Here is a 13,542-nt window from a genome sequence, read left to right on the forward strand (position 1 = left end):
TGTGAACGTGTGTGTGTGTATGTGTGTGTGTAATTATGGTTCATATCACCATTTATTTTTAATCTCTGGGAATCTCTGTACAAATGTACACTCAGAGTTACAGAACCGTAAGAGTCCATTTGTACCTCCGACCCACATTGAGAGCCAATGGACTCACCAATAAAATATCTGCATATAGGCCCTCATTTATCAACCGTGCGTGCGCCAAAATATGGGTGCACGCCAAAATTACCGACATTTTCGGCATTTCCCATTTCCGCCAAAGCTTGAAATTGAACTTGAGTAGGACAAAAGGTCACGTCTGGTCGGGAGCTAGGAGATAGGCTAACCCAGCCAGCCCACCAGTGCCAGTGCCATGTACATGAGGCTGGTTTAGGCAGCACATTCATATAATTGACACTGCCCAGCCACTGCAGCGACTCGCAAGGCAATCTAAATAGATTGTCATAAACGTGCAAGGTCACGGTTTAGAGACAGACAGACAGGAGGGAGGAGATGCACCTAAAACAGCAGCGTGTGTGCGCGCCTATTTCATTGTTATTTAATTCATATATGGTTCAGAGGTTCAGGTTTCGTTCACTAATATATTTTGTTGTATATTAAATGAATGAAGACTTTAATAATTTAGGCTACAACAGTAGCCTACAACTAACATTAACAACACACAGCAGGCGCGTAGCGTGGATCAAATGATTGACTGGGCAAATTAGCATGGCCGGCCGAAGTGTGGGCGGTTTGGGGGACCATTTAAAACAAAGGCGGCTTGCATGCTGTGGTTTACTAACCAGAAAGGCAAGCGAGGTGAGAGGAGAAACAGACAGGGTAGGGTGATCTATTCCCATGCTTTTTTTTGTTCTTGCTTAATGTAAGTCGCTCTGGATTAAGAGCGTCTGCTAAATGCCTAAATTGTAAATTGTATGCCTTTATTTAATTCGTTCTTTATATATTTAAGATACAATAACACCAGTTGGGCTTGCAAGTTGCGTGTGCGTGCGTGCGCCTGTGTGTGTGTGTGTGTATGTTTTATTATGAATTCCTGTTCTGTTCTTTAACTGCATAGAAGTGTCTATTTGTATGTCTCTAAATGTTTTGATGAATTGAACAATGTGGACCCTGTTGTAAACAAGTGTAATGCTTAATTGGGTCGTCCACTCACAGTTAACAGTCTTTGTATTTGAGTTTGTGCTTGAAATGTACTGTAATTCTACAAACTGTTAATACATTCATCAATCAATCAATCAATGAGAGGGGGGTGAGGCGGGCAGCAAGGGGAAACTTTTTTATTTGCTTTTTCCATTGTGTAACTAGGTGCGTTGTTTGGTCGTATTGCAGAACGTTCATGTCGCAAAAACGAGGGCGAGGCTTGATTTCATAGGGCAGATTTTACACTCGATTGATAAATGAGGGCCTATAGAGCGTCAGAGTTGGCTTTGACCGAGGCGTACGGGTCTTTAAATAAATACAAAATGAATTGGAAATTGTCTTCCCGGGGCGCTCGTCGTCATGAAAGGGGGCACTGCAGGACTGTGATGCTCTATAATATAGGTGCTCAGTCCTGGTTGCTTTGGGCTTGTTTTCATGGATTTGGTTGCTCATTGCTCATGGCAGCACTGCTGAACAACCTCATGTCGTAAAGGGCCATTCAAGTACTGGCATGACACCAAAGTGCTTAATGTTTCATAGATTCACTTACTGCAGTGTGCCACACCAGACCAGTGTCCATGGCACCGCAAGCGTCATAAAGGGATGATGGTTATATAATATAGGAAGTCCCAGCCCCACACCGTGTCTCTGACGCTGAAGACACAAAGAACCCTCACAGCTTTGGTGATTACTCATGTTTCAAAGTGCAACTTGCCACCACAGATTAGATGTATTTCAAATAAAAGTTATGATAGAAAGATAAGTATGGGAATGGGATACCACCATCATAACCACGTATCATAATTAATAGCGTCCCACAGAGATCCTCCTGTGTACAATATATGTGCGCGTGCGTGTGGAGAGAGAGAGAGAGAGAGAGAGAGAGAGAGAGAGAATGCAAGGGACTTTTAAGAACTTTTTAATACCTAAAAAGAAAAGAAACTTGTGAAATGGTACTTCTGCATAATGAGTAGCCTAACTACTTATTACTTTTGGTACTATAAGTACATTTTGATGCCAATCTTTTTGTATTTTTATTCAAGTAATTTTTTACCACAGAACTTGTAGGCTACTTGTAACAGTATTTTGAGTATTTCTACAATAGGGTATTGATGCTTAAATGATACTTAACAGTTTGAAAAAAGAGAGAAAAAAGGGGGAAATAAAGTGAGTACTTCTTCCATCACCTTGAGAACCGATAAGTCAGAAGGAACGCACAAAACCTCTGCTGGTATCATGACTTGTGCTGTGATCAACTAAACATGATGTTTAGACGCCATCTAGTGGATTGATGACAAGAACGCTTGCGAGAGCCTAACCAGAACATTTTTGTTATATTGGAACTTTGTTTCAAACTAAATTGAATGCCTCAACTGCTAAAATTCCATGCTTGTCAGGGTGGGGGGTCCCCAGTTCAAATATGATTATTTTGTGGGGTCACAGCCTGAATATGTTGAGAACCCCTGCCCTAGAGCCTACAACCATCTCTATCTGGCGCCAGTGTATCAAATGTCCATATGGAAAACAATATTTGATGACATTTGATTGTGCTCATTTAACGTGAGATGGCCACAGATTCAGTTACAAAGTCGTTACATTATTCACTCATATTTGATGTTGTCGTTATCTGTACCCGACCGCACACCCGGAAAAATGCTCAGACAGTTTGAGACGAAAAATTGGAGTTGTGCGAGCTACTACCTTGATGTTAGCTGTTATCTGTAGCCCCAGATTCAAATCAGGGGGTTCTCCATCTCTCCAGACCTATAGTATTAAGAAAATACATCATCAGTCGGGGGACCCCCCCCAAAAAAAATTTGGAGACGCCAGAACTCTCCCAACATCTCTTATTTTCAAAACATGTTACATGATACTTGTTGTAAAACAAAATATGTACGTTTATCAACAGCTGGTATCAGACTTTATGCTTCAGTTCAGGGTGAGCTGAATAGGCTTTGAGCATAGACTGTAAAAAATATGGACAAAGCGTTCCGCGGGTCTAACATGAACGTAAAATGAAGACTGTCAGTCCTTGAATTGTACATCGCCATCTTTCTAGATCCGTTTGAGCCCAGCTGGCCATTGGCTGGCCCAGACAACGAGGCGGGACTTCCCCCCTTCTTCTCCGTTGGTTTTTATTTTGACTCGAGTGGGTGGGGAATCCCGATCATAGACTGTAACGGTAGCCACGCCCCTCAGAACATACGCGACTTTATGGTCATTTTTTTTATAAATGGGACCATAATTTTCCAAAAAGAATATTATGACATTAGAAATGAGACTTTAAACTAGTGACTGGAAGCAGAAAGTATTCATGAGCATGTTTATTAAGGTAATACAGTCTAGGTGAAGTTGGGCCCAAATACATGGACTTCTATGGGGCTATGGGGTTTTTTGGGCCCAATGACAGCGCCACAACAGGCCATTATATGAACTTTCAGGAAATCCCGATTTCCTTAGTAGCTTCACAAAATATCTGTCTGACTGCCCCCCTGGCTTTGAGTTAAATATTGACCTCAGCTCCTAGTGACCCTGAATGGGAGTCCATGTCCAGGTATGATGACGTCGGCAGTCCGCAGCGCCACCTGTCGGTGGACCTCCTGGACTGCGGGGTTCTTGCTCTGCTCGCGCCAGCAGTCCTCGTCCTCGCAGCACTCAAACAGGTCCCCGGCAACCAGCACCGTGCCCATGGAGGTTCCCGTCACTTGCACACTGATGTCCTGTTCTGTGTGACCCGGTGTGGGGACAAGAGATATCTGGTGGACAAGACACGGGAGAGCAGAGAATAGAAGAGAATAGTTCTGAATCATTACTGCCAACATGTGAAAACATTTCTTTGCCTTCATTGTGGTTTCTTAACAAAATATGACCACAAAATACAAGACACAAGAACTAAATTGAAATTGGAATAAAGGATATATCTTTTTTGTTTGTTTGTTTTGTTCTCAATATATGTACGTGAAAAGCAGATCGTGATGTGGCCTGCAGTATTGATGTACTTTGAATTTCCTTGAGTATTGTATTGTACATGTTCATTTATGTGATAAGGTTGTCCCGTGGCTCTCACTTACATGTTCATCTATGTGATAAGGTTGTCCCTGTGCCAGCTGGTTGGGAAGGTACCTGTCCCCTTCGCTGATGTGGCAGCTCACAGCCACCGTGGCGGCCTGGAAGAGACCCAGGTTCCCGATGTGGTCCGAGTGGCCGTGGGTCCCCACCACCCAGTGCACATCTGCCGGCTCCAGGCCTCTCTCCTTCAGCCTCTGCAGGAGGAGGTCTCTGTCCCAGGGCCCCCCGGTGTCCACCAGCACCGTCCTGGAGGGTCCCGTTACGAGGGAGATGGTCCCGTCCGCCCGGAACGTCCCGTCAGGCTGCGGCTCGTAGTAGCCCACCTATCAGTGGTGGAAAGTAACTCGATTGATTGATTGATTGGATACTTTATTAGACAGAAATGCAAACAGCAGGAGGCACAGTCATACATTAGGGCTAAAGGATCTGGGTTCTGGGGACTTCTTTCCAAAATACTACCATTAAACAAATATAAAACACTATATGGTCACTACATCACTTTTAAGTAACAAGAAATGGTGCAAGACCAGCTTGTGAAACTAATGTCGCCAACCAATCACCCAGCTGGAAGACCAAGGCGTAAGAGGCCGGGGGGGCGCAGGTCCACACCAGGACGGGCGTCCATCCCGACTGTCGAGCACCAAGGTCTTTCAGTGCTCCAACTCAACATTGAGGGCCTTACCCCAGCCAAATTGGAGGTCGTACATAATCTGGCCGAGTCCAATAAAGTAGCTGCTCCAGGAGACCCATTGTACGGATGAGGAAAAGCTCAGGATACCCGGATTCCATCTATCTGGGTCCATCTTCAGTAGACGGCATGGTCTGGCAACCTTTGTGAGGGCTGACATCAGCTGGACAGATGGTGGCCAGTCCCCGCTTGACTCCAGCGTCGAGTGGCTGGTAACCAAAATCCAGGAAACATCGGTGGTCAACATATATAAACCTCCACCATCACCGTTGACTGCATCTGCACTCCCGCTGGTCCTGGCACCCGCCATCTACGCTGGGGACTTCAACTGCCAGCATACTGATTGGGGATACAGCCACACATCTGCAGATGGGGAGGCGCTAAGCGAATGGGCGTCAAACGCAAATGCCTTGCTCCTCTATGACCCTAAAGAACACCCAAGCTTCTATTCTTCCAGATGGAACACCCACACCAACCCTGATCTGGCCTTCGCCATGTGTCGCAGTGCTGACCCCACACCAGAGAGACGCGTCCTTGACCGGTTCCCCCGATCCCACCACCGACCGTCCGTCATCCAGGTCCCTTCACTGGTGCAACCAGTAGCGGGTAAACCGGTCAGGAGATGGAACTTTAGGAAGGCCAACTGGCAGGCATTCACAGCAGAGACACAAAACCGTACAGTCAGACTCCCGGACCCAGACTCTCCTGATGTGGATGGTGCATACACTGCCTACTGCAACGTCCTCCTGAGGGCAGCTAAGAAAGCCATCCCACGAGGATTCAACAAGAGCTATATCCCAGGATGGGATGAAGAATGCTGCCACCTCTTGCGTGACCACCAACAAGCTAGCTCGAGGGAAGAAGTGGATGTGACAGCATCGGCACTTTTACAAAAGCTGGACACCACCCGTAAAGCCAGATGGACTGAAACCGTCGAGTCAGTCGATTTCACCCACTCTAGCCGCAAAGCGTGGCAGACCATTAACCAGCTGACTGGTAGAAAAACATCACCTCCCACATGTCCGGTGACAGCAGATGCCATCGCGTCCCAGCTCCTCAAGAACGGCCGGTTCCCTGGAGCAGACAAGAACTTCGCCCGCCTGACATCGAGAGAGGTTTCTTCCCTCTCCAGGGCGGCTAGTGCCAATGCCAACCTTTAAGGAGACTTCTCAACAGCTGAGCTCAGAGAGGCCATCAGCAAGATGAAGCAAGGCAAGTCACCAGGACACGACAACATACACCCGGAGTTTGTGATCCACCAAAGTGCAACTACATCTGCCTGGCTCTGTGCATTCTTCTCGTCGTGTTTCCAGAGGTCCAAGCTCCCCAAGACCTGGCGTCGCTCTTCTGTCATAGCCCTGCTGAAGCCTAACAAACCTGCAGAAGACCCCAAGGCCTACAGACCCATCTCACTGCTCTGCGTCCCATTTAAGATACTGGAGAGGATGATCCACATCCGCATTGAACCGGTGGTGGACCCCCAGCTCCCGAGGGAACAGGCTGGTTTCCGTTGGGGCAGGTCAACTGTGGACCAGGTCACACTGCTCACACAGGACATCGAGGACAGCTTCCAGGCCAACGAGAAAGCTGGGGTGGTGCTACTCGACCTGACAGCCGCGTATGACACCGTCTGGCACCGCGGACTCCATCTCAAGCTTCTGAGGACAATTCCAGATCGCCATATGGTGAACTTCATCATAGAGATGCTGTCAAACCGCAGCTTCATCCTGCGGACCAGCGATGGTCAACAAAGCAGGCTGAGAAGATTGAGGAACGGCGTCCCCCAGGGCTCTGTCCTTTCCCCGATGTTGTTCAACATATACATCTACGACCTTCCAGAGATAACATCAAGGAAGTACGGGTACGCAGATGACCTGGCCATCATGCTACGACGACCGACCTGGAAGGCAATGGAAGATGGTCTCAACCAGGACATGGACATCTTGGCTTCCTACCTCCTTAGGTGGCGCCTGCAGCTCAGCACAGGCAAGACAGTGTCGGCGGCATACCACCTCAACAACAGGGAGGCCAAGAGGGAAATCAATGTGTTTGTTGACAGCAAGCGCCTTGAGTTCCAACAAGCCCCAAAATACCTCGGGGTGCGCTTGGATAGAACTCTATCATTCAAGCAACACCTTGAAGACGTGAGGGCCAAGGTCACATCAAGGGTCTCACTTATCCGTCGCCTTGCTGGTACGACCTGGGGAGCTTCCGCCAACACATTGCGGATCTCCACCCAAGCCCTGGTCTTCTCTGCAGCTGAATACTGTGCCCCAGTCTGGTGTAGGAGCCCACATGTCCAAAAGTTGGACACAGTCATTAACAACTCGCTCCGAACCATAACTGGCTGCCTGAAGCCCACCCCTGTTTCCTACCTGCCAGTTCTTGCAGGAATTGCCCCGGCCGGCCTCCGACGAGAGGCTGCTACCATCAAGCTGGCAAGGAAAGCCAAAATAAACGACTGGCACATCCTACACAGCACTACAGTGGAGGTAGAGCCCCCAAACAGACTCAGGTCCCGCCACCCTTACAACAAGGCGGCGCAAGACATGTTGCGTTCCATCCCGGAGGACTTATCCACCAGCGCATGGCTGGCGGCATCTTGGAAGCAGGAGTGGGAGTCTGCAGGGCCCTCCCGTATGCACCACTACATCTTTGACCCGGGTGATGGCGTTGAAGGAGAGGACCTGCCGCGCCGGCAGTGGACCCTACTGAACCGCCTGCGCACTGGAGTCGGCTGCTTCAAATCAGCAATGAAGAGGTGGGGCTTGGCGGACAGTGCAGCATGCGAATGCGGCGAGCCCGAGCAATCTGCCGAGCACATAATCAACACCTGCCCCCTGTACAGACCTCCTTCGGAGGCCGGCCTCTTCCACGTGGGACCAGAGACAAGGGCGTGGCTACTCGATACTGATTTGGACATTTGAGGATGATACACGAAAGAAGAAGAAGATCACTTTTACTTCTACTCCACTACATCTCAGAGGCAAATATTGTATTTTTCCTCTACTGCAACATATTTGAAAACAATAGTTTCTAGTTATTGTATTGTAGACTTTATTGATTATCATTAGTGCAAAACCACTTCAGACCTATGTATACTTTGGACATTTCAAGATAGCCGATCTAGAACACAACGCGTTGCCTTGCGCAGGCTCTAGATCACCTATTTTCAAAGTATATTTTTATACGAGTACTTCTTCCATCACTGCCCACCTTGAGGACCGACACGGAGTACGGCTGACCGGCGATGTCCAACTGCTCCTCCGTCAGGGCGGTCTGTTTAGGGTCCATGATCATTCCATAGACTGTGGATCATTCACAACACATTAGCTAAACTGTGCTAACTGTCGACACGTCCGCTGTGTATACAGTAGAGCAGAGTTTAGGAAACTAAAAAGGAAACACGTTCGCTGTGTTCAGAGTAGCTCAGTTTAGCGAGCGCTAACAAGAGCGCGGTCGCGTCCTTCTGCAGGACACGTGCTAAACAAACAGAGAATAAAGTACAGTGTAAAAATTAGGGCCGTTCACCGGTCAACTAATGAAGAACACTTACGTGAAATTTTCTGGTTAGAAAAACAAATATCCAAGTGCAGTCGGGGTGCCAGGATCCGCTCCTGTCCGTTGACTCAACTAGGACTTTGCACCAGTTGTAACAATCGCCCCTTGTGTCTTAAGGCAAATTATTAACTAAGGAAAATTAAACAACAGATTCGTAGGGATATAGTTCAAATTATTTATATAGAGATGCTGTAAACGTATATGGTCAAACAAAACGGTATACCACCAAACCAAGCACTTGGCAAAGTGCGCCTGTCCCTGTCGCTCTCCCTACAACATAAAAAGAATAAACAGGCAGACAAACTGAAATCAACAAACAATTCTTTCAAATCCCCTCTCGCCCCAAACAAGCCCCGACGCTCTCTGTCGCGTCCTGCTACAACGTGTATAACCCACAAAACAATCCACAACCCGCCCAAAGTCAAGTGCGCGCAACCGCGCTAAGTATTAAATAAATAAATAAATAAAGTCCACGTTCGTCCTCTTCCTTAATTGAATGCGGCACGCCCGCGACAGTCTTTAGTAGTTCCAAAGAAAGTTCCAAAGAAAAGAGCTCCTCCGCTCTGAACTAAACAAAAAACAAATGGGGTACCCCTTAAAGTTTGTAATCCAACAGAAAGCCTTTGGCTCGATCTCACCGGTATGTAGATTGTTCAATCTCCAATGGCAGAAAACCCCCGACCGGACTCCAGTCCAAACGCTGATCACCCGACGGCGGCAGCAATTAAGCGGTTGCTTAATTCCCCGACGGTCCCGACAGTTCAGTTGCTATAACGGCTGCAGATAGCGAGATCAAACTTAATACTTTCATCCGACTGCTACCTGGCGCTCCTCTTCCCCCGTGTAGGCCTACACATTCATTCAGCTTTTTTTCCCCGTTCCCCGTGTGTCACTTCCTCCCTATGTCACCTTGTGTGGGTGGTGACATCAGTCTCTGTCACCTGTCACTCATCACTGTCCAAGGCCCATTACCATTCTTATGAATAGGAGAACATACTATGCATCACACGTTATATTTCTTTTCATAAATACCAACATGTATAAGGAAAACAAAGTAGAAAAACATTAAAATGTGCTTCGTCACACAGTAATGCCGTGTGTTCTCGCATGAGAAGTTTCACAAAAGTGTCAAGTGAGGACAATGGGTGGAGCCTGGTTTTATACCACCAGGGGAGGGGGGTGGTCAAGTAAAAGTTAATTAGCATACACTAGGCCTACGTACTGGTCCCACTCTGCGAGCACCAGGATGACAGAGTATATAACCCCAGTTTCAGTGACACTGCACTCACTGCCTGTAACTTTTAAAGTTGATTTTAAGATTTTATTGTTGACTTTTAAAGCTCTTAATGGCCTGGCAACCCAATACATATCTGACCTCTTGGAACCCTGTGTGCTTGTCCGTTGCCTGAGGTCCTCTAATTTAGCCCTACTAGAGGTCTAGACCCTGGAACGGTTCCCTCACAATCTTTAAATAAAAATGAATGACCCATTCCTATAGAGGCCTTTATAGCGGCAGAACTGAAAACATTTGATTGTGCTCATTTAACGTGAGATGGGCACAGATTCAGTTACAAAGTCGTTAGATTATTCACTCATATTTTATGTTGTCGTTATCTGTACCCGACCGCACACCCGGAAAAATGCTCAGAGAGTTTGAGACGAGTTGGAGTTGTGCGAGCTACTACCTTGATGTTATCTGTACCCCCAGATTCAAAACAGGGGGTTCTCCATCTCTCCAGACCTATAGTATTAAGAAAATACATCATCAGTCGGGGGACCCCCCCAAAAAGAATTGGAGACGCCAGAACTCTCCCAACAACTCTTATTTTCAAAACATGTTATACATTTGATAACTTGAAATGGGACATTCTGTATAATGAGTTATTTTACCTTTCGTACTTTAAGTACACTTTGATGCCTTGCCAATACTTTTGTACTTTCTCTCACAGAGCATTTCTATATTTCAGTATCGATACTTGTTGTAAAACAAAATATGTACGTTTTTCAACAACTGGTATCAGACGTTATGCTTCAGTTCAGGGTGAGCTGAATAGGCTTTGAGTTAAATATTGACCTCAGCTCCTAGTGACCCTGAATGGGAGTCCATGTCCAGGTATGATGACGTCGGCAGTCCGCAGCGCCACCTGTCGGTGGACCTCCTGGACTGCGGGGTTCTCGCTCAGCTCGCGCCAGCTGTCCTCGTCGTCGCAGCACTCAAACAGGTCCCCGGCAACCAGCACCGTGCCCACGGAGGTTCCCGTCACTTGCACACTGATGTCCCGTCCTGTGTGACCCGGTGTGGGGACAAGAGATATCTGGAGGACAAGACACGGGAGAGCAGAGAATAGAAGAGAATAGTTCTGAATCATTGCTGCCAACATGTGAAAACATCTCTTTGCCTTCATTGTGGTTTCTTAACAAAATACAAGACACAAGAACTAAATTGAAATTGGAATAAAGGATATATCTTTTTTGTTTGTTTGTTTTGTTCTCAATTTATATGTACGTGAAAAGCAGATCGTGATGTGGCCTGCAGTATTGATGTACTTTGAATTTCCTTGAGTATTGTATTGTACATGTTCATTTATGTGATAAGGTTGTCCCGTGGCTCTCACTTACATGTTCATCTATGTGATAAGGTTGTCCCTGTGCCAGCTGGTTGGGAAGGTACCTGTCCCCTTCGCTGATGTCGCAGCTCACAGCCACCGTGGCGGCCTGGAAGAGACCCAGGTTCCCGATGTGGTCCGAGTGGCCGTGGGTCCCCACCACCCAGTGCACGTCTGCCGGCTCCAGGCCTCTCTCCTTCAGCCTCTGCAGGAGGAGGTCTCTGTCCCAGGGCCCCCCGGTGTCCACCAGCACCGTCCTGGAGGGTCCCGTTACGAGGGAGATGGTCCCGTCCGCCCGGAAAGTCCCGTCAGGCTGCGGCTCGCAGTAGCCCACCTATCAGTGGTGGAAAGTAACTCGATTGATTGATTGATTGGATACTTTATTAGACAGAAATGCAAACAGCAGGAGGCACAGTCATACATTAGGGCTAAAGGATCTGGGTTCTGGGGACTTCTTTCCAAAATACTACCATTAAACAAATATAAAACACTATATGGTCACTACATCACTTTTACTTCTACTCCACTACTTCTCAGAGGCAAATGTTGTATTTTTCCTCTACTGCAACTTATTTGAAAACTTTAGTTTCTAGTTATTGTATTAGAGACTTTATTGATTATCATTAGTGCAAAACCACTTAGTTCAGACCTATGTATACTTTGGACATTTCAAAATAGCCGATCTAGAACACAACGCGTTGCCTTGCGCAGGCTCTAGTCTAGATCACCTATTTTCAAAGTATATTTTTATACGAGTACTGCCCACCTTGAGGACCGACACGGAGTACGGCTGACCGGCGATGTCCAACTGCTCCTCCGTCAGGGCGGTCCGTTTAGGGTCCATGATCATTCACAACACATTATACACAACAATAGAGATAGAGACGCTATGATTCATAGAGACATGATAATAACTCCATACATATGATGATATGAATAGAACACCAGCATGGACAACAACACAGGAACCGGTTTGTATGGCAAGTCAGAAGGAACACACAAAACCTCTGGCATCATCACTTGCGCTGTGATCAACTACACATCTCCGCCATCTAGTGGAATGATGACAAGCTTGTAACTTCTTTTTTTTTGAAAGAGCAAAAAATAAAATAAAAACATTATTGTGCATTTGTGATTGATTGATTGATTGAAATCTTTATTAACAGTTTGTAGAATTTACAGTACATTTTAAGCACGAACTCAATACAAAGACTGTCAACTGTGAGTGGACGACCCAATTAAGCATTACACTTGTTTACAACAGGGTCCACATTGTTCAATCCATCAAAACATTTAAAGACATACAAACATTTAGAGACATACAAATAGACATTTCTCTGTGTTGTGTTGTTCGCTGTGTTGTGTTTTGTTTGAATTATACATGACAAAATAACATTCTGTTTTGATTGTATTTGGCTACTGTCTTGCCAGCAATTGATCACGTACAGACGGACCTTTTAGAATGATGAACAATTATAAGCTTTCTTGGGTTTAAAACCTCTGAGCAGACCTTGTATCGAACTATACTTTCCTGTGCTTTAATTTTGCAAACTGTTAATAAATAAAGTATTCAACAATCAATCAATCAATCAATCAATCAATCAATTTGGCACGCATATCAAACGAATGTGCTGTGCTCTGTCTCTGATTAATGGCTGCCACGATGCAATTCCAATGGGAGTCACATTGTTTGTGTCCTAACACTTCCTAACAAGGTCCTAACACTTCATAACAGCATCCTAACAAGGTCCTAACACTTCATAACAGCATCCTAACACTTCATAACAACATATCCTAACAAGATCCACTCCTAACACTTCCTAACGAGGTCCTAACACTTCCTAACAACATTTCACCATATCGACATTTCCCTGGCATATTTCTTCGTTTCTCCTCTTCTTCTACGCCATTGGGAATGCTAAGGGGTACAAGCTGCGATGGCCGAGTGGTTAAGGCGTTGGACTTGAAATCCAATGGGATCTTCCCGCGCAGGTTCGAACCCTGCTCGCAGCGAATTGGCAACGTTTTGAGATTTATATTATATAAATCTAAATATGTTTTATTTGATTTATAAGATCACGGTCCTAGCCACCGTGTACGTTACGTTAACTAGTAAGGACTAGAAAGTCATCTTTCTTGGTCTGAGCTCATGCCATAATACCATATTGGAACAATCCAGGACATAATGCAAATACACACTTAAATACACACTTAATGAACAGTGAACGAGTCCTAAATTCTACAGTAACTGGCGCAAAATCAAAAAATGGCCTGTGGGTAAAAGGCACCGCTGAGATTCGAACTCAGGATCTCCTGTTTACTAGACAGGCGCTTTAACCAACTAAGCCACGGCGCCGTTGTGTGTCATGTGGGCACAATTAAGCATTTAATTAACGTGCAGTTCCGTGGTTCAAATTCAAACTTTAAGAACATTTAGTTGGTTTAATAACATTCGTTAAACTGAATCTGTGAATT

At 46.1% G+C, this 13,542-nt stretch overlaps 2 protein-coding genes across 3 annotated transcripts; both read right to left on the bottom strand.

Annotated features, from left to right (window-relative positions):
• Positions 1-2,886: 2,886 nt before the first annotated feature.
• LOC310875380 (metallo-beta-lactamase domain-containing protein 1-like) lies at positions 2,887-8,196 on the bottom strand. Its single transcript, XM_083788587.1, has 4 exons — positions 8,117-8,196; positions 4,215-4,535; positions 3,659-3,899; positions 2,887-2,907 (listed from the first exon to the last, which is right to left on the bottom strand). The coding sequence occupies exons 1-3, from the start codon at positions 8,192-8,194 to the stop codon at positions 3,660-3,662; spliced, it is 639 nt and encodes a 212-aa protein (XP_083644713.1). The 5' UTR covers positions 8,195-8,196; the 3' UTR covers positions 2,887-2,907; position 3,659.
• Positions 8,197-10,067: 1,871 nt separating this feature from the next.
• On the bottom strand, positions 10,068-12,037 carry LOC310875244 (metallo-beta-lactamase domain-containing protein 1-like). 2 transcript variants are annotated; one of them, XM_083788423.1, is made up of 4 exons: positions 11,834-12,037; positions 11,081-11,401; positions 10,536-10,776; positions 10,068-10,202 (listed from the first exon to the last, which is right to left on the bottom strand). In XM_083788423.1, the coding sequence occupies exons 1-3, from the start codon at positions 11,915-11,917 to the stop codon at positions 10,537-10,539; spliced, it is 645 nt and encodes a 214-aa protein (XP_083644549.1). In that variant the 5' UTR covers positions 11,918-12,037; the 3' UTR covers positions 10,068-10,202; position 10,536. The 2 variants fall into 2 exon arrangements, with proteins under 2 accessions (XP_083644549.1, XP_083644548.1); XM_083788422.1 differs by having other exon boundaries at positions 10,074-10,776.
• Between the last annotated feature and the right edge of the window lie 1,505 nt (positions 12,038-13,542).

The sequence above is a fragment of the Protomyctophum parallelum genome (genome assembly GCF_964188405.1).
Source record: "Protomyctophum parallelum genome assembly, chromosome: 18".
In the NCBI taxonomy this organism is placed as follows: Eukaryota; Metazoa; Chordata; class Actinopteri; order Myctophiformes; family Myctophidae; genus Protomyctophum; species Protomyctophum parallelum.